Source organism: Mercenaria mercenaria, chromosome 11 (genome assembly GCF_021730395.1).
Source record: "Mercenaria mercenaria strain notata chromosome 11, MADL_Memer_1, whole genome shotgun sequence".
Taxonomy (NCBI): domain Eukaryota; kingdom Metazoa; phylum Mollusca; class Bivalvia; order Venerida; family Veneridae; genus Mercenaria; species Mercenaria mercenaria.
This window is the reverse complement of record NC_069371.1, coordinates 38,530,906-38,557,576: the sequence shown is the minus strand read 5'-3', so window position 1 is coordinate 38,557,576 and position 26,671 is coordinate 38,530,906. Positions and strand designations below refer to the sequence as shown.

Genomic DNA, 26,671 nt, shown 5'->3' with positions numbered 1-26,671 from the left:
TAAAATAGTATTTCAAACAATACATAAATGTAATAGAAATAGAAACATTACGGCAAGTTGCAAACAACACTTGAATTTTTCTGATCATAGTTTGTTATTTTTTAATATGCACGTATACTTACAGTAGTCGTAAAATTTGTAAGTTGTCAAAATTTTAGCAAGTTTTCAACAGATTTTGTTAAATTTCCAAGCTGATATGATATTTTTCTTTTGAATAAGATCTTTGCAAGGAAGTTTCTATTGAAATGCAACATGTGTCTTACTTTTTGATCAATGTGAGTTATTTCTAGTACCGTTTTTTTACATTTGTAATATGTTTTCGCGCTTCGACCAAATTAAGTGGACTCGAATGTGTACAGGTCAATGTGAATCAACTGTTTTCCCATAGGCCCACATTGTAATGTTTTGTGTTATGGACCTTTCCTAACATTTAAACTTTTGATACCACTTACTCGGGATGAAAGAACTATCCAAGGCCTATCATAAAGGAAGTGTCTAGGGCTACGGATCCGTACCTCTAGAATCTCATGCGCGGATCCAGCTTATTTTCTCTCCGACCCCCCCTCGTATAATTTTCAAATTTACTGCATCATTTTCTGCATTCTGGGGCATTTTAGGAGCATTTAAGAACACCTTTCCACTGCAGTTATTATTTTATATACAATAACCTGTTTAATTTGGGGAAAATGATAAAATCAAGTTTTCTTAAAGATAGAATTCTTAGTTTCTTTGGACCTAATTGGTTTACAGGTACGAGCATTCACCCGATTGTTTACCTTCTCTTTCAAAACCTAAATAACCGAGGAATTCCAAATGAATACACTGTTCCGTGCCGATTAGTTTGTTCTCAAATAAACTGTTGATAACGGCTAGATTAATGAATGAATCTATCTCTTAAATGAATTCTATTTGAAATTTAGCAAAAAAAATAATTAATTAGGCATAACAATATGCACCTATTTATATGTTTAATCTTCATATCTTTTTTTCTACCAGTTTTTGAAAATCCTTGTGATTTATTTGGGGTTAATTCCTCGGTTATTTACGTTCTGAAGGAAAATGTAACTAATCGGCTGTTAGTTGTTAATCTGTAAACCATTTAGATCCAAGTTTAAGGTGAATTTTGATGAAGTGTTATTTGTTATTTCATTTTCAACAAAATTTGAAATGTAAATGACCCTTAATGTCTCGAAAAAAGGAGGTCAGTACCCCTAGAAAACCCCTAACAGACTTGTCTAGAGGTACGGATCCGTACCTCTAGAATCAGATTCTAGAGGTACGGATCCGTACCCCTAGACACTTCCTATCATAAAACTGCAAGAAATACACATGTTGACCATTACTTTTTGGCACTTTTTTCTCTTTGAACTAGGTTACCCTAGTTTGGCAGTGATGTTTTTTTTATTTTCATAAAAATGCCCCACCAGTAAAATATGCATAACTATCACCTAAAATGCATCATTCCAAATAATTTTAGCCAGGAATCATGGATTAGAATTTTAATTTATGAAATTAGATAGTTTTCAAACTCGTTCAACACATATAACACCAATTGGAGACCGCTTTACATAGATATATATACTGCAGAATTCCCTATACATTTTCAACCAATCGGAGGCCCTGTGTGTTGATTCACTGTGACCTACCGCGTATTTACCAGGTACACCGCATTCGCCCGATTTGTACTTGTTTAGGTAGGCTAGTTTTGAGTGCATCATTTCAGTACATTTTGGACATGCCAAATAACCAGATAGAAACATAATGCTGCATGTTTCGTTAGAAGTACAACCGGACCACTAGACAACCCGTAAAGGGCAGGCTAGAGGTCTGGTAATCAATATGAATACTGAGAATGGTATTTACAAGAGCCAGAAGACCATATTTTAATTTTTAGAAATGGGAGATGATTTCCAGAAATTGTTTCCATTGTTTTTCTTGTTTGATGCATATTAAATATGAAATTTTAACAGCGATTTCTGGTAGTTAAGTTATTTATTACTCAAGCAGTAGGCTAAACAAATTCAACAATTATTCATGTCTTGAATAAAATCCATGTCTTATATGCTAAAGCAAAAAAAAAATTTATTATTTCTATTGATCAGTCCCGTGAAAAAAACAAGAAAAATATAAAAAGCTTCAGTGTTAGTTATCTAGAGGTGTGGTCACTGGACCTTTAGACTTCGGGTCTAGAGCTTTGGTTTCCAGACACCTGTCCACTGCCTTTTGTGTACTGATCATGGCTAGCCCTGTGCTTCTGTTTCTTAGAACTTCCTTTATAGTAATGGTAACATTCATTACTGATACATCATGGCCATGTGTGGAGGGTTAGAGACGGTAAAAGACTGTCAGGTTTCCTAGGCTACTCAGTCCACCTAGTGATAAAAATGGTGCAGAATCCTAACACCTTAAATTCCCTTAACTGCGAAGTATTTATACTCAGGAACTGTTGTGCAGAAAGGAAGATGTTAGTAGGGTTAAAATCAGTAGCCATAAAAGCAAAAAGATTTGTACTGGAATTTTGGTGTTAATATCAGTACTAGTGTAGCCAGGCAGTGCTGATTTGAATTTGGAGGCTGTTTCAACATGGTAATGTGATCCACTGAACTGTTCTAGGGAAAAAAAATTTTGTAATGATCAGAATTATTAATCAGCTGTAGTAGATGGAATATCTAAAATGTCAGATGATTGTAGTGTCTGGACTGTGGACAAAAAGCTGTATAAATCGAGCCCACCTAATGTTGAATATGGCATTGACCAGTTATTAAAGTTTCTATTAACAGAACCTCAAAGTGAACTCGGGATAAACAGATTTGACAGTTTTGGGTCAAATTTTGTTACAATAAAACTTATATCCACCATGTCTATTAGAGAGTGGAATATTTGCAGATTATCTTTAAATTTACAGAACTCCAGAAATTACATTAATTTTATCTTCAAAATCACAGCTTGAAATTAACTCATTTATATACAATATGCATAAATTATTTATTAAATTAAGTTCATTTGTGAGTTTCAACCCTTTTTGCTAACTGTAATATTTTGGCTTTTTCACATTTTAAGAGAAATAGAGGTCAAGAAAAATGACTGATATTCACAACTGACCTATATGAGTAAATGAGCTGTGCCATGAGAAAACCAACATAGTGCGTTTGCGTCCAGCATGGTCCAGATCAGCCTGTACGTCCGCGCAGTCTGGTCAGGATCCATGCTGTCTGCTTTCAAAGCCTATTGTAATTAGAGAAACCATAAGCAAACAGCATGGATCCTGACCAGACTGCGTGGATGAGCAGGCTGGTTTGGATCCATGCTGGTCGCAAAGCAACTTTGTTGGTTTTCTCATGGTGTGGGTCAAATCAGTTTATTTCAAGCTGCAGTTTTTAGCTCAAATGTAATTTCAACAGTTTTCATACACTAAATCTATAAATTCATAGATTGAAAATTCGGTAACAATAAATTTATATTGTTAGCTCGACTTTTCAAAGAAAAAGTAGAGCTATTGCATTCGCCCCGACTTCGGTGTCACCGTTGCTTAAAGTTTTTGATAAAGTCAAATATCTCTGGTACTATCAAAGATATTGACTTGAAACTTAAAGTAGTTATTTACTATCAAAATCTACACCAGGAGAAGCAATCCTCATAACTCTTGATTTGAATTTTGACAGAGTATGCCCCTTTTTAACTTCGAATTTTCAGTAAAGTCAAATATCTCTGTTACTGTTAAAGCTATTGACATGAAACTTAAAATAGTTATTAACTATGAAAGTCTACACCAGGAGAAAAAATCCCTGTAACTCTTATTTGAATATTGATGGAGTTATGCCCCTTTTTAACCTAGAATTTTCTGTTACAGTTTTTGTAAAGTCAAATATCTCTGTTACTATCAAAGCTATTGACTTGAAACTTAAAATAGTTATTTACTATCAATGTCTACACCAGGAGAAACAATGCCCATAACTCTGATTTGAACTTTGATGGAGTTAGGACCCTTTTTGACTTAGAATTTTTTTGTTACAGTTACTGATAAAAGTCAAATATCTCTGTTACTATCAAAGCTATTAAAATGAAACTTAAAATTGTTATTAACTATCAAAGTGTACACTTAGAGAAACAATCCCCATAACTTTGATTGAATGTTGTCAGAGTTATGCCCATTTTTAGCTCATCTGATTTTTTGAAGAAAAAAATGATGAGTTATTGTCATCACTTGATTGGCATCAGCTTTGCCTAATAAGTTATATGTTTAGGTCAGCTTTTCTCCTAAACTATCAAAGTTATTGCTTTGAAACTTGCAACACTTGTTCACCATCATAAGCTGACCCTGTACAGCAAAAAACATAACTCCATCCTGCTTTTTGGGAGATTTATGGTCCCTTTTGGACTTAGAAAATATCAGATTTCTTGGTTAAGTTTTATGTTTAGGTCAACTTTTTCTCTTAAAAACTATTTAAGAATAATTATTGCTCCTTTTGGACTTAGAAAATCTGTTGTCGTGGTTGAGTATTATGTTTAAGTCAGCTTTTCTCATAAACTGTCAAAGCTATTGCTTTGAAACTTGCAACAGTTTTTCACCATCATAAGGGGATGCTGTACGTCAAGAAACATAACTCTATCCAGTTTTTTGCAAGAATGATGGCCCTTTTAAGAAAATCATGGGTAGGACAATATTTCTATTATACAAAAAAAAATCAGATGAGCGTCAGCACCCGCAAGTGGGTGCTCTTGTTAAAACTTAGAATGTTTGCTTAAAGCTATAAAGTTTTAACTAACAAAGCTCTAATTTTGAGTCAAGCACTGAGAAAAGTCGAGTGTTCTGTCTTACAGACAGCTCTTGTTTTTTCTTGTACTTTCACTTAGAGTAACATCATAATTATGTTATTTGCTTGTGTCACATTTAATGTAATAAAATTTGGCAGTAACAACATACCTTTCAAAAATGTAACTTTATTAAATGAATCCCTTAAAGAAAATAATCCTATATCTGATGTTATCTGAAATAAGTAACTAACTGGTGCCTTCTTAGTTACAATGCAGGTACATTGTTTGACAAAAGATCTTTCAATTTAGTGGTTCCATTTTGTGCCAGGTGTAAGCATTAAGTATCAACATGTATGATTTGAAGGACAGAACATGAAAAGAAGCAATCAAACTTGTAGCCAGAATGTTATTTAGATTTTTTTTTTTTACAAAATTTCGATATATTATAATGCATATCTCTTCAGAATGATGATGAATGAAGAAGAATGATTTACTTTGCCATAGTAAGTCGCAGTACAGATGGACTGGCGCTTGCAGCCAACTCAGATAGTCCACAGATGTCGGCACATCCCGGGCTGGAGGATGCGTACAGAAAAATGAAGTTGTTGTCTCGGATATCTGCAAAGTTTCCAGATAGATGCACTTTGCCTTGTGATTCATACACTGTCCAGTAAGATTTTTTTTACATAATTATATCAAAATCAAATTTTATGGTATTTCTAATTGTTTATCCACCTTTTCTGATTAAATATAATTCAGTGTTTAATCGCATTTACTTAAACCTGAAGTTGTTCCAAATTTATGGAAAATGTTAGTATTTTTTCCAACTTTAAGAAAAATGGTGCTTAAATTCTTAGCTCTATGAGCATGGGTCAGCATGATCCCAGAATCTAGGAGATAATGCTGTGATAATATTGTATAGTATATACATGTATGGTTTATTAGCTCGACTATACGAAGTATAAGGAGAGCTATCCTACTCGCCCCAGCGCCGGCGTCGGCGTCTTTCCGCGTCCCCACCTTGGTTAAAGTTTTATAACACTTTCTTTTTTTTCAACTTATCTCTGTAATTACTTGATGGATTTGATTCAAACTTGAAATACTTATTCCTCATCATCATCCACATCATCTGGCATAAGGGCCATAACTCTGGCACCAATATTTCATGAATTATCCCCCCTTTTCACTTAGATTTTCAGGTTAAAGTTTTGATGCACTTTCACTCTATCTCTGTTATTACTGAATGGATTTGATTCAAACTTAAAATAGTTGTTCAACATCATCACCCACATCGTATGACACAAGGTGCATAACTCTGGCACCATTTTTTCATTAATTATTCCCCCTTTTTACTTAGAATTTCTGGTTAAAGTTTTGGTGCACTTTCACTCTACCTCAGTTATTACTGAATGGATTTGATTCAAACTTAAAATAGTTGTTCAACATCATCACCCACATCATATGACACAAGATGCATAACTCTGGCACAATTTTTCATGAATTATTCCCCTTTGTACTTAGAATTTCAGGTTAAAGTTTTATGCACTTTCACTCTGTCTCTGTTATTACTGAATGGATCTGATTCAAACTTAAACAATTGTTCAACATCATTACCCTTATCATATGACACAAGGTGCATAACACTGGGACCAATTTTTCATGAATTATTTCCACTTTTTACTTAGAATTTTAGGTTAAAGGTTTGATGCACTTTCACTCTGTCTCTGTTATTACTGAATGGATTTGATTCAAACTTAAAATAGTTGTTCAACATCATCACCCACACCATATGATGCAAGGTGCATAAATCTGGCACCAATTTTTCATTAATTATTCCCCCTTTTTACTTAGAATTTTAGGTTAAAGTTTTGATGCACTTTCACTCTGTCTCTGTTATTACTGAATGGATTTGATTCAAACTTAAAATAGTTGTTCAACATCATCACCCACACCATATGACACAAGGTACATAACTCTGACACCAATATTTAATGAATTATGCCCCTTTTTGCTTAGGATATACTTACATAGTTTTTTGATACATTTTATCTTTACCTCTGTTATTACTTTAAGTTGATATTTTTGACATAGACTCAGGCTATTGTGCAATATCTCCATCCACAATTGGGGCATTAAAGACTCTAGTTTCCTGAGATGTGCCCAGTTTCACTATCCAGCATCGAAATAGTCGAGCGCGCTGTCTCCTGTGACAGCTCTTATTATCTCTTATCAGTATTTTTTCCTGTGTACATTTGTTTTCAGTTTCATCACAGCCCTAGACCTTTCCCTGCTTGTGCTGTGTGATATTACATACCCTCAGGTTCTGGCTTTTTCATTCCTGACTGATCTACAGAAGGAATTTCTACAGTTCTTTGATAAAACAAGAGTGATGTCTGTACAGCGACCTTATGCACTTATAGATTTTGGTGAGAGTATATAAATTACATTGCAAACTAATTGACATCCCATTGAAGTTGCTAGTATATGATTATTTATTCTTCAGGAACATTGTTAAGGATGCTAAAATAAAATACTGTTGTAGCTTCAGTAATGTGGGCTCAGTCTTGGCTAGTTTAAAAGATTTATAATAAAGTTTATCGCTAGTAGTTCATATCACCCAATGAGCTTTGTAAAGTCAAATTTATTCATACCTGATTCAGTAATAAGTGTTAGGGTTTTTTTGTTTTTTTTTTTTATAAAAGTCATATGTAGGTCATATGGCGACTTTCCAGGAAGGCCTCATGTGTCCCTGCATGAATTATTTAATTACAAGCAGCCAACTCATCTGGCAAGAATCACAGACCTTACATAATGCCAGCTAGATAGCTTGCTCAGATGACAAATTCTACACCCATTTAGTAAAGCTTTATCAACATCTATGAGGGGCAGGTGATTTAAAGTCAGCAACCTTAATCACTCAGTCATTGAGGCCCTGGTAAATATTAATAGTAATCATTAATTTTATGGAGTATCAGGACAATTATTTATAATTTATCTTAATGCATGCCATGATGTCCATTTTGAAGGAATGTTTACTTCTTCTGCAGATGTGCCTTTACAGAAACTAAAACACAAGTATAACAATCCACGGTCACTTAGTACACGTGTAAATTTACAAGATTTGAGCCAGGAGTTACGCCTAAGACCTCCATATGTTCTCTGTGAGGAGGAACTAAGGCCAGGATATGGACAGAAATCTGCAACAGACCGATATAAAACTACCACAGGTTTGTAACTTACTTTGTTTCAAATGATATTTTTACTGTGATAATAGGAAAGTTTTGCTTGAATAAGCCAAAAAGTTGTTTTTCACATTTCTGCTCTTTATTATGTAGTCTTGAAGATGAACAATTGTAACCACTGTGACAGTTGTTTGGTTTAAGATCCACAGCCCCAAATTTGAGAGGCAGTCTTTGTATCCTTGCAGACTCCAACTCTCTGATCTGTTTTTATTTTCGAGAAACTTGGCACAAAATGTAAGCCTGTTTGCTAGGTAAACAGATTTTAGTACTTATAAGACAAAACCCACTCATTTTTAACTAAATATAATATTGGACAGTAATCTTGGTGATATAATTCTGTAATATAGTCACTTTTGTATTTTCTTATTTTTCAGCATCTTCATACACCCAGTTTTTGCCACTTCATATGATAGGAGTAATCTCTCTTACCCTTAGTTGTTTTTGTGCTGTCCTCAACTTCTCACGAGGTGTACATGTTATAAATGAAACTCATAGCCATATTGATGCAGTAAGTCAAGTTCTTGTTTATTTTTTGAAATAGCATATTAAAGTGACACTTTATACTTGTGCTGTAACATTTCATATATACACATATTCTACATTTCAGATACCTGTATGGGCCTGAATGGCTTTCAGATTTCGGTTTGTGGGTGAATTGATTCCAAATAGATAAATGTACTAGCTTCAGAATGATTTTACACTCAATAAAACAGTAGTGAAATATTTTGTTTATAAAAGCAAACTAAACTTGTAAAGATTTTTTAAATGTGAAAAGGCCATGTACACAGATAACTGACCAGCATGTTATTAACAACATAACAGTCAGTGGATTATGAAGGAGTAAATCAATTTTCTAAAAGCCCCGTAATGCCTTTGTTAAAAATGTGGCCCCATTTTCTTTTATGTACATAAAATATATTAATTTCTTGTTTAGCTATTTCTGATATTTGTTTTCTCTACTATTTGTCAAAGGTGTGAATACTTATAGGTTATAATACAGTAATTCGGTCAAAAGTGTGCTTCTGTGGTGTAGTCGAAAGAAGTCCCTAATAAATAGATCTTAATTTTTCCATTTTTCATGCATTTGCGCTTAAATCAGGGTCCAAATGGGCATTATTTCACACTTGGAATGAGTTTTACATAAAATAGGACACTTTTCATGCTAATATTCACATGTTTTCAAGTTGTTTACTTGAAAACGAAAGTATGGTGTTTATTCTGTGGACCACTTTCTGAAATGCGGCAATATGAGGGTACCTGACTTGCATTTCACTGAATACTTTTCAACACCCCTTTTTCTTTTCGTTTTCTTGAAGCAAATGTATGGATATCTTGTGGAAAATAGGTCTACTACGGAGTGAAAATCTAGAAACTGTAACAGAATTTTTCTGAAGTAGCTGAATTTTATATGAAACAAAGAACAGTTTCTTTTATAGGTATATAGCCTATGATTAACACTGGAATAAATTGTTTTTGATTACCTCCCTTTACAAAGCTTACCTGTAAAAGTCCATGTTCCATATTAAAAGAAGTATTTTCTTATCATTTAGTTATGCATAACATCTACTTGGACTGCTTTTTATACACCCATTTGAAAAACGGGACGTATTATGGGAACGCCCCTGGTGGGTGGGCGGGCGGGCGTGTCCACAGACTTTGTCCAGAGCATATCTTCTTCATGCATGGAGGGATTTTGATGAAACTTGGCGCAGTTGTTCATCATCATAAGACAGAGTGTCATGCGCAAGAACCAGATCCTTGGTCTAAGGTCAAGGTCACACTTAGAGGTCAAAGGTTAAATTCAAGAATGACTTTGTCCAGAGCACATCTTCATGTATGGAGGGATTTTGATGTAACTTGGCACAATTGTTCACCATCATGAGACAGAGTGTCATGGGCTAGAACTTCTTGTAAGACTACACCAAATTTAAGCTTACCCTATATATGTTTCATCCACATCCCAACCACTATGTAGATATTTAAATTATCTGGACTTAAATAATATATTTATATATTCCTTTCACTATGAATTATTTCAATGTTTAACATTGTAATATTGTTTAAATTATATGGTGTATTATACATAAATATTTTACATGAATACTGCCAGTATCTTTGTATCTCCTGGATTCAGGTCCCCAGTCCCCAGATCTTCAATTTAGGCTAAACATGAGTGAACTTTATATTTAATTTTATTTTTAGTAACAGTTCCTGTGTTTCTGTATTTGAGGTCCCAATGTCCCCATCAAAGTAAAATGTTTGTCTGTTTTCTCAGCTGCTCTACACACCACTCTGATACTTTGACATTATGATTGTCTTTGTTGTTACATGTTGTTGTATGTAAATTAATGTATTATTTAAGAATGTATATATATACTGTATATATATAGTCATGTACTTGAATATCTGCAACATTTACTACAAAGGTTATTATAAGGAAAAATAGTTAGATAAGCAAAATCAAAATTTATATCAACAAAAATATTAATATAATGAAAATGTATAAATTATATGTAACATATAACATAATTATATTTGTTTTACTTCACTGCAAAGGAAAAACAATGCATTATTACAAGTTTTTATATCTTTTGATCAAATTGTTCTAGAAATAGAATAGTTATAACTGTTCTGGCTTTTACTGAAACATATTAAAAGCAACACACACACACACACACACACAAATAGATTGAAAAAATAGGTAGATAGAAAAATAACACAAATAGTTTTGTTTGTAAAAACTTTCATACTAAAAATGATATAAATTCAGTAATAATGTTTTAACACATGTATCTAACACATGATGACTTGACCTAAAATATTTTCTTAAAGTTATTTTTTGATTGTATAGGTAGATGTATGAGATGCAGAAGATTGTGGTAAGGTTGATTGATATATAAAGATATAAATAAAATGATGCCCTAAAACTATAAAAATAATTATAGAACAGCCAGCAAAGTCCATTTAACTAGAATTGTTTTGACATTCTGATTTATTACTAAGCCAATAGTCTCTAAGCGGTTGTACATTACAGTTATTTGCTAATTTCATTTCAAGATGGAGGACTCATGGGATTAGATTGCAGGATATCTTTCTTTCATATGTAGGGTTTTGTAAAATGGTCATCAGTTCTAGTCCACTTAAAAAAACGAAAATTTATAGAGAACATTCAAAAGAAGTAAAATTTTTTTTTATTAAGCACGTATATGTGATAATAGCATTTTTTTGTGTAAATATTTTTAGATTGAGAGTTGGTACTTGTACGTGTACGCGTTCATGTAGGATTTCATTCTTCATTTCAATAAGTGTCTATGTGCTTAAGTTTAGAACATTAACTTTACACAGACTATAGCCATACAAGTTCATTTAATATTTGTGTGATAGAGCCGTTGCCAGGGGTCGTGCAGGGTGTTGAACATTGAACAGACACAAACATAACAGTCGTTCTTTGTAAACTGTATTCAATACACAAATGACATGCCGGAAATTCTATAGCAAAGATTCACTTACAAGAACGAGAAAAAAGGACTTGCCTTATTTATTTAATGATAAAATGCTCGTCACGAACCTCAGGTTTTATTACGTTAATTCACTAGTTGAATAAATTCAGTAACAAATTTCACTCACGTAAGATCCTTTATATTTCACAAACATCCGTAAAGTATTAAGACTGTCGATATTTTTCTCACTAAAATGAATATTTATCAAAATTATGTAAATCTGTATTATGTTGAAAGAATATACAGAATTTGAAATTAACACCATTCAGTGAAATCAATGATAAATCGAATGAAAAGATGGTTGTTTCAAAGGATTCTTAAAAGTTTGTGATTTAAGCAGTGTAATTTATAAACCTCTAGAGTGCATGTTTTATTAAAGCTTGTAATTCATGAAACATCGATGGTGAACATCGCTGTAGCTAGCAAACTACGGGGACCCACGCATATATTTTCTAATTAATGTTGATCTGAAAGCAACACCTGATAGGTCCAACTTATCCGACTCGTGATTATTTGCCGGCGGACAAGTGCGTTTTTCAGTCTGTGTGTCCGCGAACAAGGATACTTTTTCAGGTATAAAATGAGAAAACATAAAATATCATTAAGATTGTGTGTTGCTTCAAGTGTATGGAGGTGATAAAGATTATGGGTTCTTTGACTAGGTCTCGCGCACACTGTAACTCTATGACTATGATAAAATATCAGAGAAGATTTAGATACAAGAAGATTTATTTAACGTCGGATAAGTATAAACATATAACACTAGCTTAAAGCTATTTTCCGACAAACACATGTAAATAAGCTCAACGTAAGTAAAACCGCTGTATTAAAATGCAAATATGTTACACACACACAGAGAACTAAAAGGACATTTAAAGACATCAGAAACATAAACAACTTAAAAAAGTATTATGACAAGTTAGTTAGTAGTAGAATTCCAACTGCTGAGATAATAAGTCACTGTCAAAGGAAATATTTGAGTCAGTAGTCAGCCAAATTAAAATCAAAAGCACACAGAGATCGCAAGTATGACTAAAAACAAGTCGGAACGTTTTAAAAGTCTTTCTCTGAATTCATCTGGCTTTGTACCATTGCGTGGGCAGTGTTTCGGGCATGACCTCAAAAGATTCCGAACACTGCTTACGCAATTTCAGACTTTTATAAATGTTAAAAGGCAAATATTTCAACAGCTTATTTTTTATCACAGTTACTGTGATATGCTTTTCTTTTTATTGTCCTACATAAAGAACTCGATCTCCAGTCTATTTGCGCTTTCATGAAGGTTTAATATTACAGATCAAACCGTCTGAAATATATCATATTTAATAATTAATTAAAAATCTAATCCCATTTAAACAATATCAAAAATATTTCATTAGCACCTCTATAAAAATCTCGTACACTCTTTTGAAACAGTGTGTGTGTGCGTGCGTGCGTGCATGCGTGCGTGCGAGCGAGAGAGAGAAGGGCGGGGGGGATAACATAATAGTTTTGACTTTTATACTGAGTTATTTTTGAGGGTTTATCCAGATTTTTCCAAACATTGCTATTTACATGATATTAAAATTATCAAAAATGAAAAAAATATTTGACTGTAGTTGGTATACATATAACATCTTGTAAAATTAATGACAAAGTTTGAGGACAATACTGCTAATAAAGTAATGTTTACAATAATCAGACCATGTACATGTCAGCTCATTCATTTCTATAGTATACTAGTCAGTTAGGTGTTTATCCGTCACACAGTTTCGTGTAAGTCATGTTTTTATCCATTCCTCATGTAAACTGAGTTCGGATTTTATCAAGTCAAAGTTAGGTTTTTATCCCTTTTCTTGCTGTCAGTACATTTGAATGTGCATTGTGTCAACATGAAGTGGGTTAATGACATAGTGTAAACGGGCCTATAAAGCAGTATATCTTTGCTTTCAAACAACAAAATAGTCGAGGCATCAAAAGCAAAGAAGTATTTTTAAAGATTTTTTAAATGTTTTCATTGAAAAAGTTGCCTTGTTCGTCGTTTTTCTACCTGAAAACACAAGGGCTGATATATTTAACATGATACATGTTGAAATAAATATACACTTGATCAATGGAGATAGATATAACAACAGAAACATTCCTTTATACCTCGTAATTACACAGAAAACAAAGTTGTATCGGCTTTACATCCGCCATGTTGGCACTGAGTTAGGGTCGCTGAACAGAGTTAAGATTATCCTGGTACATGGCGTGTAGAAGAACAGTAACATGCACAGAAACTCACTTTAGTAAGATATTGAGCTTCTTTTAAAAAAGCAACGATGACAAGATGTCATATCAGCATTTTCGCAAGCGGTATACTTTACAAATTGTGTTATGTGACAGAGATAATTCTTCCTCCCACATGACCATGTAAATACTGAAAAGTTTATCAGTTGTGGATATTGTTTATTTCTTGATTTTATAGAAAAAAAAAGCAACAAAAAACAACAACAAAAAAACCCACGGTTTTTCTAGCTATATACAGTATTTCACATATAAATGACGTCATCAGTGACGCCACAACTAGAAAAAACTAATAACGTCATTTTCACGATGACGTTCAAACACTTGTTTACAGATTTAAGATTGATTATCTATCAAAATATTTTATTAAATGTTTTAGAATTTTGAACTCATTGTTTTATGCCATTCTGTACAGAAAACCATATTGAACCCTTTGAGAAATTTACAACATTCCTATTTTAATCCTTACATTTTGATTTAAAAAAAAATAGAAAATGAAAATGTGAAATAGCTTCCTTTTTGCACTAAGCCTTTTATATATCCTCAGTCTACCAAGTTTAACAACTTGAACAAGTAAAACAGTTTTGAGATGACCCCTCAAGTTTGACTGAAGTACAGAGTACATGTACCTTTACATTTCCATGTCCGTGTCCGTGATAAAGGTCTAATGCGGTCTCAATCAAATAGAGTCTGCAATATTTACTATTTGTTTTGTCCTCGTTGCTTCCGAGGGATCTATTTTTCAGATTTTATTAGGGGCTAATATATTATGTTGTTATTAAGTGATTAAGTATATATCTATTCCAAGAATTTTACAAAAGCAGTTGATAATTTTAGGTTTTTATTTAATAATAACATCCTTACATTCTTTAAATATGTTTCAGCAAAAACTTTTTATTTACACTACAGTATGTTCTTTGATTTTAATGCCCACAAAGGTGGCTATACTAAAATCGCAATGTCTGTCCGTCCGACCGTAACTTTGTAAAATTCATTCTGTCATCCATGTCAGAAGGAATTTTGAAATAGTTTGGCTTAAATATTAACTTAATGAGACTACGTTTCATGTGAAACACTCAGACCCCTATTTACAAGGCCAAGGTCACACTTAGAAGTCAAACATAAATAGGGTCTGTTTCGTGTCCGGATCATAATTTTGCCATTCATCAAGAGATTTTAAAGGTACTAAGCTTAAATGTTTATCAAAATGAGAACCCTAGCTCCAAGGTCAAGGTCAGACATAGTGCTCAAATGCCATCCATGGAGGGATTTTGAAATATCTTTGCATAATTGGTAACCATAATCAGACAATGTCTCTAGCTTAAGACCCAGATCACTTACTCTAAGATCAAGGTCATATTTAGAAGTCATATCTTAATAGATAACTCTGTTATCGCTGAGGGGATTTTGAAACAACTTGGCATAAATGTTTACCATAAGGAGACAATGTGTTACGCGCAATAACCAGACCCCTAGCTCCAAGATCAAGTTTACATTTAAGAAGTCAAGTGAAAGGTTAAAAGGGTCTGTTTCATATCCGGTTCGTAACTCTGTCATTAATCAAGAAATTTCAAAATTAATTAGCAGAAATAGTCCCCGATAACGAGAAAACGTGTCATGCATAACAAACAGACCTCTAACTCCACGGTCGATGTCACATTTAGAGGTTAATGGTTTACGTTGTGTGTTTCTTGTCCGTTCCATAACTATTCCATCGATGAAGACATTTTAAAATTACATATTACAATAAACGTTCCCTATATTGAAATGACGTGTCAGATGCAAGTCCAAGATCTCTAGCTTCAAAGTCAAAGTCAAACTTAGATTCAAAAGCTAACATTTATGTTTCTTGTCCACTCAATAGCACTGCCATCATCAAACATTACTTGTCACATTTTTCCCTATGATGAGTTAGTGTGTCATGCTCAAGACCCAGACCCTAGCTCTAAGGTCAAGGTTACCTTCGGAGAAATTATTTTTTCTGGTCAAAAAATGAGCCATACCTAAACTATTCTAGCATATTTTGCGCATCGAACTGTAGCATTCTTGGGCAAACCTCGGGGGCGTTTGTCACTGATAGTGCCAGCTCATGTTTGAGCTTCAATTCTAACTTTGAGAGTTATATATATTTGTAATTTTCCCTATAAAATGTCAAGGTCAGTAGAGGCTATTGTCAAGTTACCTTAAAGACACACCACAAACTAACTGTAACCGTTTGTATTTCCATGATGCTATCTGACTAAAGTACATCTCCTATTACGCTATAATCAGGATCTGAAGACATGCTATTGACAGCCTCATTTTGATGACCATTCCGCTAGCCAATCAGAAGGCTTACTTACAACATTTTCTAAGAATAGAAAATCTATATTCAGACTGGGTTTTTGATATTTACATTTTTGTGACGTAAAGTGTCAGACAGCCGGTTAGCTTTGTCAGTAAAGCGTTATCTCTGTTGGTAGAGCACTTGCTCTGTAAGCGACGGGTTCCAGGTTCGAGTCGCATACTGTCTGCACATTTTTCTTAATCTTTGACATTCGAACAAGTCGTGTGATTGGTTAAAATAAAAAATAGATTTGGGAAAATAAAAATAGCAATTCTGGAAATCAAAAATATACGGAAGATGAATGAGAATGGGTCATTCGTGGATCTTCATTTACAAGATCAAGTACTTCAGTCAGATTGTTCCATGATTGTAATTATACATTTTTTGTATGGACAAATGAGAAATAACAAGTATCTAATTACAGTTTGACAGTAACAGATATAAGGCTTAGGCAATGCAGTACTAAATATATTATTCAATTAATGTTGTAGCATGCACGGTACTTCCTTGTATTAAGGTGAGCTTAGACCACACGTTGTTTCTATATACAGTGTAAGATAGTTATTATTCTATTTTTAGCTAAAAATTCTTTTGTTTCCGGTAGCATGCTCAAAAATATTAGAGTAGGTAGGTCGGTCGGAAATTTTTTTTTTTTTTTTGGAATTTTTTTTTTATTAAGCACGTGTATGTGATAATAGCATTTTTTGTGTAAATATTTTTAGATTGAGAGGTGGTACTTGAAGAAATTTGCTGTGACGGGCGTATATTGTGACATTCTGGCACTCTTGTTCATCTTTGTTTTTCACTTGAAATTTAAAGCCTATGGAACTTTTAAGTTTCTAGGTGGCAAGGATGTCGCTCTTCATGTACATACAGTGTAAATTAATGTTGCATTTTCTGTTTGTTTTCAGACATTTGACTTGGAACATTACCAAACTGGTGCTACATTTTTTGTCTGTTGTTTCCTGTCATTATACCAGGTAGGTAATCAAACAGATTTCACCAATTCAACTTGGTCTCTTTCGTCTTTGAAAAAAAGTAAGGCATGAGCAGCTCCATGATGAGGGGGTGTTAGGCATCGGATTCTGGAGAAAAATGAATGTTTCCGATGCCCTAAACAAATGCACTTGTTTTGTTTGTTTGTTTTGGGTTTAATGCCGTTTTTTCAACAGTATTTCAGTTATACAACAGTGGGCAGTTAATTTAACCAGTGTTCCTGGATTATGTACCAGTACAAACCTGTTCTCTGCAAGTAACTGCCAACTTCTCCACATGAATCAGAGGTGGAATACGAATGATTTCAGACCCAATGTCTTTTATTAAATCGCCAAGAAGAACATACGGCCTGCCCGGGCTTCGAACTCATGACCCTCGCAATCTGTAGATCTGTGCTCTCCCTATTGAGCGGGCTGATTAAAGGCACTTTTGTCAGTCACAAAATTTCTACAGTATAATGAGTATTCAATGATCCTTTTCTACTTTATCAAAAGATCTTTTTCCACAATATCAAATCTATGTCTACAATATTAATAGATCTATTTCCATAATATTACAAGATCTGTAATTCTGCAGTATAAATGCTAAATAGATATATTTCTGCATACGCTGTATGGCAAGCTCTGTAGGGATGGCTTGATGCTGCTTATACATGTGTCAACTTTGTGACCTTCACATTTGGTGAATTTCAAGATGAGAACTTTGGTTTAAATTTTAAAAAAGGTTTGCAGACTTTACTGTAGCCAAATTTTGTCTATTAGTTGTGTATAGTGCTTAAGACTACACTTCTTAGGAAAATGTCATTTTGATGAGCTTGTCACCAGATATTTAATTACTCTGAAATCATAATTTTTTGTGGGGGACTATTGTTCATGACTAAGTCAGTTCACAAAATTGAATCCCAACTAAGCAATATAATTTTCATTCATTAATGAGCCCAGCCATGAGAAAACCAACATAGTGGGTTTGAGACCATCATGGATCCAGACCAGCCTGCGCATCCGTGCAGTCTGGTCAGGATCCATGCTGTTTGCTAACAGTTTCTCTAATTCCAGTAGGCTTTGAAAGCAAATAGCATGGTTAGTTTTCTCATGGCGCGGCTCATTTTGTGCTGAAAACGTCAAAATTCATTAATTTACATGTGTATCCTCCTAAAATTATAATTTTTTGGCAAGAAACACTTTTGTGCCTACAAAATTAATGATTTCACAGTATTTGTTCAAAAAAAAGTTCATTGTAAGAATGGATACATACAGGACCAAAGCCATAGTAAGGAAGCTTTCTTAGACTAGTGAAGTGGCATTAAATTTTGCTGACTCCTGAGGTATTGTGAAATCATTAATATTCGTAGGGGACTAATTTTCATGGATTCGTGGATGAGTCAATCCACAAAATTTAATCCCAACGAACAAGTAAAATTCCCACTCACTTTATGTTCAAAAGTTGTAATCCACAAATTCATATCCCCACGAAATTGCCATTTTGACCAAAACCACAAAATTTCATGCCCTTTGAATTAAATGATTTCACAGTATTAAAAAAACAACTTTTACTCTTTTTATGCCCCCGAAGGGAGGCATATAGTTTTTGAACCGTCTGTCAGTCTGTCCGCAGTTTTCGTGTCCGGTCCATATCTTTGTCATCGATGGATGGATTTTCAAATAACTTGGCATGAATGTGAACCACAGTAAGACGACGTGTCGCGCGCAAGACCCAGGTCCAAAGCTCAAAGGTCAAGGTCACACTTAGACATTAAAGGATAGTGCATTGATGGGTGTGTCCGGTCCATATCTTTGTCATCGATGGATGGATTTTCAAATAACTTGGCATGAATGTGTACCACAGTAAGACGACGTGTCGCGCGCAAGACCCAGGTCCGTAGCTCAAAGGTCAAGGTCACACTTAGACGTTAAAGGATAGTGCATTGATGGGCGTGTCCGGTCCATATCTTTGTCATTCATGCATGGATTTTAAAATAAGTACGCATGAATGTGTGACACAGTAAGACGACGTGTCACGCGCAAGACCCAGCTCTGTAGGTCAAAGGTCCTAAACTCTAACATAGGCCATAACTATTCATTCAAAGTGCCATCGGGGGCATGTGTCATCCTATGGAGACAGCTCTTGTTTTACAAATCATTTAATATTTTGGTTAACAGATGTATTGTCAATACTGATAATTGTTAACAATGTCTATCTTGTAGTTATTTTTATTTGACTTTTATAAATTCAGACTGCTGGACGAGTAATTAGTAATTTTCTCTTTACTATTTATTACAGGCTTACTTGATATGTTACCCATTAAAGCGGCGGAAACCTTTAGCGTGTGCAACATTAGGAAGTCTGTGTATATGCCAGCTATATCTGTGGGAACATAGGAGTGTATTCGGTCTGATTTTTCATGTAACTGTTGCATGTTACGGAACATTTGTGATAATGACACGGCAGGTCCGAAACAAACTGCCACAGTATACATTGTGATATAGTACTAGTAATAGAGGAAAGAGATTCGACATTAATGATAGAGAGCTTGTGATTTGCTACTTCTACTTGTAAGCCTACATGTAGTAAATCTGTATAAAATTCTGCAGCCAAGTGGTTAAGGTCACTGATTCCAGATCACTTACCATCACTGACGTAGGTTTGAAACCTTTGTATGGGTGTAGATTTCTTCATGTGAGGAAGCCATCCAGCTGGCTTGTGTGGAATTTTTTATTTGAGGAAACCATCCAGCTGACTTCTGGAAGGTCAATTTTGCTCGGGGAGCCTGCTTATGCCTGAAAAAAATGCCTGGGGCAGCACCTGGGGTTTTCATCCACCGTCAAAAGCTGGAAAAGTTGCCATATGACTTAAATTATATTGGTGTAACTCTAAATCTAAAGATATATGTTTAAAACCTATAAGTTAAGTTATACATGTTTGTATAAAAGTATAAAAACTTGCACTGTTCTGAATTTTGACGTCCTGTAGACGGATCGCGGGGTCAAGAGTTCGATCGCGGGGCGGGGCGTATGTTCGCAGTGACGATTTGAAAAAAGATATGTGTCTGACATCATTCGTCCTCCACCTCTGGTAATTCCTGTGGGGAAGTTGGCAGTTACTTGCAGATAACAGGTTTGTACTGGTACAGAAACCAGGAACGCTGGTTAAGTTAACTGCCCACCGTTACATGATTAAAATACTGTTGAAAAGGGGTGTTAAACCCAAAACAAACAAATTGGATGCTTACAGAAATACAGAATGAAGCATGCACGCCTTATCGTACAAGTATGAAATCGCAACTTCAGTAATTTTATACATTTTTAATGCAAAAACATTGTGATATAAGATGGGAAGTGCAAGAAAGTGATCATTTTACCAATATTTTTGTTTGCAGATAGATTGTGTAGTCAGGTCAGAGTTGTCTTGCTATAGATTTTTTTCTGTTACTGGTCAAGAAGTTACTTTCAGGTATCATATGGGACTTTGTTTCCCCCCATTCAGTATAACATAGCTTTCAAGCAATGTCTTAATTCATGGGACGATGTCCCATATGCATTTCTTTCACTGTGTGCTATGTCTAGAAAGACCACAACTACGCTAAAACCGCATATGCTGTATTATCTCAATACTAAACTACAAACATTGTATCAAAATTACCCTGTAGCAGCATTTAATCCCATTGATTTATTTAAGAAATATATCTCAGTTAGTGACCTGTCGCTGAATAAATCATTGTTTGGAGTTCAGATGCGAAGGAATTATATCAGGAGGGCGCAGCCCGAGTGATATAATAATACGCATCTGAACGACATACAATGATTTTATTCAAGAGCAAATCACTAAATGAGATATATTATTTCGTTTCTAACACGTTACCAAGGATTTTAAAGTGCATCCTTGACGGCATTCATTAAATATTTGCCTGTTTTCAATCGTGTTTTTTTCCAGCGCGCCGCTATGCCGTTTGACACTATGACCTAATAATTGTGATGTCAGAGCAGTGAATTGTTGAATAATAATTCACTAGTTTTCAGCCTTCTTTGTTTAATAGGAAAATGAATCAGATCATGTTAGAATCTGTATTAATTTTTTCTTCTTTTGATTTTTGACTATTTATCAACTTTTAAATGGCTTTATGCTATTGAGATCATTATTATCTGGAATAATATCGTAGATGTTCGCTGATAACTGGAATGTCTTTTTGTCTTAAATATGATGTTACTCTTGATATTGGTGTATATGTAAAGTATATCAGTATTATTTATGGCTTTTTCTTGAGGACATGAATTTGTAAATTTTATCTTTCAAAGAGAAAAAATGAATGGGAATTTTGATTTCCCTTTAGATTTAATTTCATCCATATATATAAGCAACCAGAAAATCCACAAAAATTATCCCCTGCAAATATAAATAATTTTACAGTGGCTTGGAATAATGGTTCTTATATCAGGAGTAGTCTCTTAATCACTCTCTATTAACTTTTAAAAAGAAAATTATTTATGATTTCTGTAATTTTGAATGTTTCTAACAGCAAGATTAAAGGGGGGAAAAAACAGCATTATATTATTTGTATCGAGCATGTAACCAAATTTGTACAGAAATGTGTGATTTTGTTCATAAATTAATGCCTGTTTAACAATGATTCAGTGATGAATGTTATTTCAAAGTTTTATGCCCCCCGCATCTACTGATGGGGAGGCATATAGTGATTGTCCTGTCCGTCCGTCCGTTCGTTCGTCCATCCGTACGAGGTTAACCAAATGGGACCGTTTCGTCTAGCATCAGTACCCCTTACTAGAATGACTTGATACTGATGCAGATGTAACCTGTGACCATTCCTCATCTTCAAACATCACCTGACCTCAGTTTGACCATGACCTCTTTTTGGACTTTGGTTGCTTTATATGGGCCATCTCTTGGTTAACCAAATGGGACCGTTTCGTCTAGCATCAATACCCCTTACTAGAATGACTTGATACTAATGCAGATGTAACCTGTAACCATTCCTCATCTTCAGACATCACCTGACATCAGTTTGACCTTGACCTCGTTTTGGACTTAGGTTGCTTTGTATCGCATGGATGCCACCGGGGGCATCAAGCGTTTATTGAATGCAGCTTCTTGTTAATATGTTGTTTTGTGACCATGTTTAGTTTTAACTGCATATTAAGGAGTTTTTTAAATCACAAATGATGAGATATTTTTATGTTTTATCTAAAGAATTTTGTAATAGATGTTCTTTTATGCCCCGCTATATAATGGGGGTGGGCGCATATAGTGTTACCCCTGTGCGAGTGTGTGTTTGGGAAAGGGTGGTGTTCATGTCCAGGCCATAACTCTGAAATGCATGGTTTCATTTCAGAATGATTTGAAACAAATGATAAGTATGGATAGACAATTTGTCATGCACAACAACCATTTCACTAGCTCAAAGGCCAAGGTCACAATCCTTGGTTGAACTTAGCCAATTTTCACTACATACCCGGTATACAGATTACTAAATTTTCTGATTTTCCTACAATATTTCTTTTTTTGTAAATAAATAGGACCAAGGGTCCTTCTTTTAGTTTGTGAGTAGTACCATGCCTGTGACCTTTCTCATGTTGTGGGGGCATTTGTGTCTGTGACACATTTTTTGTCTTTCTTTATATGAAATGAAAATGTTTTTAGCTCACTTTGCACAAAGTGACAAGGTGAGCTTTTGTGATCGCGCGGTGTCCGTCGTCCATCCGTGCGTCTGTAAACTTTTGCTTGTGACCACTCTAGAGGTCACATTTTTCATGAGATCTTTATGAAAATGGGTCAGAATGTTCATCTTGATGATATCTAGGTCAAGTTCAAAACTGGGTCACATGCAATCAAAAACTAAGTCAGTAGGTATAAAAATAGAAAAACCTTGTGACCTCTCTAGAGGCCATATATTTCACAGGATCTTCATGAAAATTGGTCAGAATGTTTACCTTGATGATATCTAGGTCAAGTTCGAAACTGGGTCACATGCCATCAAAAACTAGGTCAGTAGGTCTAAAAATAGAAAAACCTTGTGACCTCTCTAGAGGCCATATATTTCAAAAGATCTTCATGAAAATTGGTCAGAATGTTCACCTTGATGATATCTAGGTCAAGTTCAAAACTGGGTCACGTGTCTTCAAAAAGTAGGTCAGTAGGTCAAATAATAGAAAAACCTTGTGACCTCTCTAAAGGCTATATTTTTCATGGGATCTGTATGAAAGTTGGTCTGAATGTTCATCTTGATGATATATCTAGGTCAGGTTCGAAACTGGGTCACGTGCGATCAAAAACTAGGTCAGTAGATCTAAAAATAGAAAAACCTTGTGACCTCTCTAGAGGCCATATATTTCATGAGATCTTCATGAAAATTGGTCAGAATGTTCACCTTGATGATATCTAGGTCAGGTTCGAAAGTGGGTCACTTGCCATCAAAAACTAGGTCAGTAGGTCAAGTAATAGAAAAACCTTTGTGTCCTCTCTAGAGGCCATATTTTTTCATTGGATCTGTATGAAAGTTGGTCTGAATGTTCATCTTGATGATATCTAGGTCAAGTTCGAAACTGGGTCACTTGCCTTCTAAACTAGGTCAGTAGGTCAAATAATAGAAAAACCTTGTGACCTCTCTAAAGGTCATATTTTTCATGGGATCTGTAAGAAAATTGGTCTGAATGTTCATCTTGATGATATCTAGGTCAAGATCGAAAAAGGGTCATGTGTTGTCGAAACTAGGTCAGTAGGTCAAATAATAGAAAAACCTTGTGACCTCTCTAGAGGCCATATTTTTCATGGGATCTGTATGAAAGTTGGTCTGAATGTTCATCTTGATGATATCTAGGTCAAGTTCGAAAGTAAGTCACGTGCCGTCAAAAACTAGGTCAGTCGGTCAAATAATAGAAAAACCTTGTGACCTCTCTAAAGGCCATATTTTTCATGGGATCTGTATGAAAATTGGTCTGAATGTTCATCTTGATGATATCTAGGTCAAGTTCGAAACAGGGTCACATGCCATAAAAAATAGGTCAATAGGTCAGATAATAGAAAAATTTTGTGACCTCTCTAGAGACCATATTTTTCAATTGATCTTCATGAAAATTGGTCAGAATTTTTATCTTGATAATATCTAGGTCAAGTTCAAAACTGGGTCACATGAGCTCAAAAACTAGGTCACTATGTCAAATAATAGAAAAAACGACGTCATACTCAAAACTGGGTCATGTTGGAAGAGGTGAGCGATTCAGGACCATCATGGTCCTCTTGTTCTAATTTTATCACTTGTTTACAACGAATAAGACTTGTTACAGTGATTCCAGCCTTTTGCATGATTATACCAGCATGTGCATTATTTAACAGATCTGTTATATCTTGAAATGTTTGGTTCAATACTGTACATTTACTAAATAACAGTTGTGTTACTTCAGTGATTATTAGCATGACAAAACCTGGGTAGCTTCAAGTGTCAGTATAGGCCTAGGAGTGTTTGTGATCATGTAATGAACACCATTGCTGTTAAATCAGGCCTGTGATTTTTCAGGTCCTGATTTCTGGCTTTTGACTGTCAGAATTTTACAGCCTTTTTGTAGAATATATAACAAATCTTAACAGCTTTTTTTTATAAAAAACAAATCATTAAAGTCTTTTTTATAGAATTCATGAAATATAATAACAGCCTTTTTACATAATACATTAAAAATAATTACAGCCTTTTTACATAATACATTAAAAAAATAACAGCCTTTTTACATAATACATTAAAAATAATAACAGCCTTTTTATAAAATACATGAAAAGTAGAATTAGCCTTTTGTTGAGAACATGAAAAAAACAGCAACAACGTTCTTAAAATCTCACTGCCTTGACAGGAGAATTTGGACAAGGATTTAATATGTATTTATTTCAGCTTTTGCTGCATCTAGAGTTGATGCAGAAGTGTTATCTAGTCAGATGTTTTCATTTAGTTAGGCATATTATATTTTAGTTAGGCACTTTTAGTCAGCTGTCATAGATTTGCCTTTTGTTTTTTCTTCACAAAATATGAATTTGAGGGGGTGAGGATCTAATCTGGTCCAGAAGTAAAGTGTTGTAGACATGTACAACATGGTTTAAGCAAACAAATGTTAGAATTTATGGTTCATTACCATTGGCTTATCTTGGCCTAAAGTGCTTGCCAATCACCCTATGATAGATATTTTCGTCATTCAGACAAAGAGGTTATTGTATGTACTCAGTCAAACAAAGACTGCTATTATGTTGCTTGCTTGGATTTTGTGCTTCCAAGGGACTTTTTTTTTACAGATTTTATTTCTATGTATGTGCAAATGAGTTTTAATTGGAACATGTTTGTTTTTTCTTAAATCAAGACAGCTGTTTTCGTGTAACCAAGATCGTTATATTGTATGTTATAAGGAAACGAAATGTTCTTTTGTAGTTAAAAGAGAATCTGTAGCTTGTAAATTTGAATAAGATACTAAATCAAGAAGGTTGTTACGTTCTGCTTTATGCCAAAACTTTGCTGAATGCTGTGATTCAGCTAGCTTAAAGGGGCACCTGTCCACATTTGTGTGTGGTTGTGTATTTTTTGCCCGATTATTTGAAGAATAGTCTAGCTATTCTACTCAATCTGGCGTTGGCGTCGGCGTCGGCATCACACCTTGGTTAAGTTTTTGCATGCAAGTACATACAGCTATCATTTAAAGGCATATAGCTTTGAAACTTATTTTTCTTTTCCTAGGTTAATAACCAACCTCACTGGATCAAGTTCCATAACTCTGAAATGTATTTTGAGCAAATTATGCCCCCTTTTAGACTTAGAAAATCCTGGTTAAGTTTTACATGCAAGTTATTTTCTCCAAAACTAATGCAGATATTGAATTGAAACTTAATATCCATCTTCGGTGTTATAAAACTAGTTGATAGCATCAAGTCCCATAACTCCTGCATTTTAGCCAAATTATGCCACCTTTAAGGACTTAGAAAATCCTGATTAAAGTTTTGCATGCAAGTACATACAGCTATTACCAAAAGGCATATAGTTTTACATGCGAGTTACTATCTCCAAAAATAATGCAGATATTGAATTGAAACCACTTGTGCCTTCGGGGTTATAAAACTAGCTGATAGCATCAAGTCCCATAACTCTGATATGCATTTTGGTCAGATTATGTCCCCTTTTGAACTTAAAACTGTTATGATATTTAACATTTTTGGTAATATTTTCCCGCTTCTGGGACAATATTTTGAATAGTCGAGCTTGGCTGTCTTACGGACAGCTCTTGTTTTTAATTAAGTAAGCTTTATAAGTTTATATATCAAACACAAGTAAAGCTGAAAATTATTATATCATCAACCTGAGAAACTATATCTCCTATTAAGCAAAGCCAAAGATGGACTTCTGTTTAGAGAGTTGACAACATATGACATATTGGAGGTCAAAGGTCAGATAGCTTGTGTCTGCACCATACAGTTAAAACTGCTTGAAAAAAATTCATAAAATTAATATTAATTGTTAACCTTACCAGGACAACCTGTGGAACATATGACCCATGTCTGTAAGGTCAAGGTCACACGCAAGAGGTCAAAGATCAAAATAGCTT

General features: G+C 34.4%; 1 protein-coding gene across 1 annotated transcript; it reads left to right on the top strand.

Annotated features, from left to right (window-relative positions):
* Positions 1 to 105: 105 nt before the first annotated feature.
* LOC123531570 (vesicle-trafficking protein SEC22a-like) lies at positions 106 to 25,557 on the top strand. The gene is made up of 7 exons (XM_045312649.2): positions 106 to 275; positions 5,220 to 5,425; positions 7,018 to 7,181; positions 7,803 to 7,982; positions 8,372 to 8,505; positions 17,003 to 17,071; positions 19,368 to 25,557. Exons 2-7 carry the CDS (start codon positions 5,241 to 5,243, stop codon positions 19,566 to 19,568), a joined length of 933 nt encoding a protein of 310 aa, XP_045168584.2. The 5' UTR covers positions 106 to 275; positions 5,220 to 5,240; the 3' UTR covers positions 19,569 to 25,557.
* Positions 25,558 to 26,671: the final 1,114 nt, after the last annotated feature.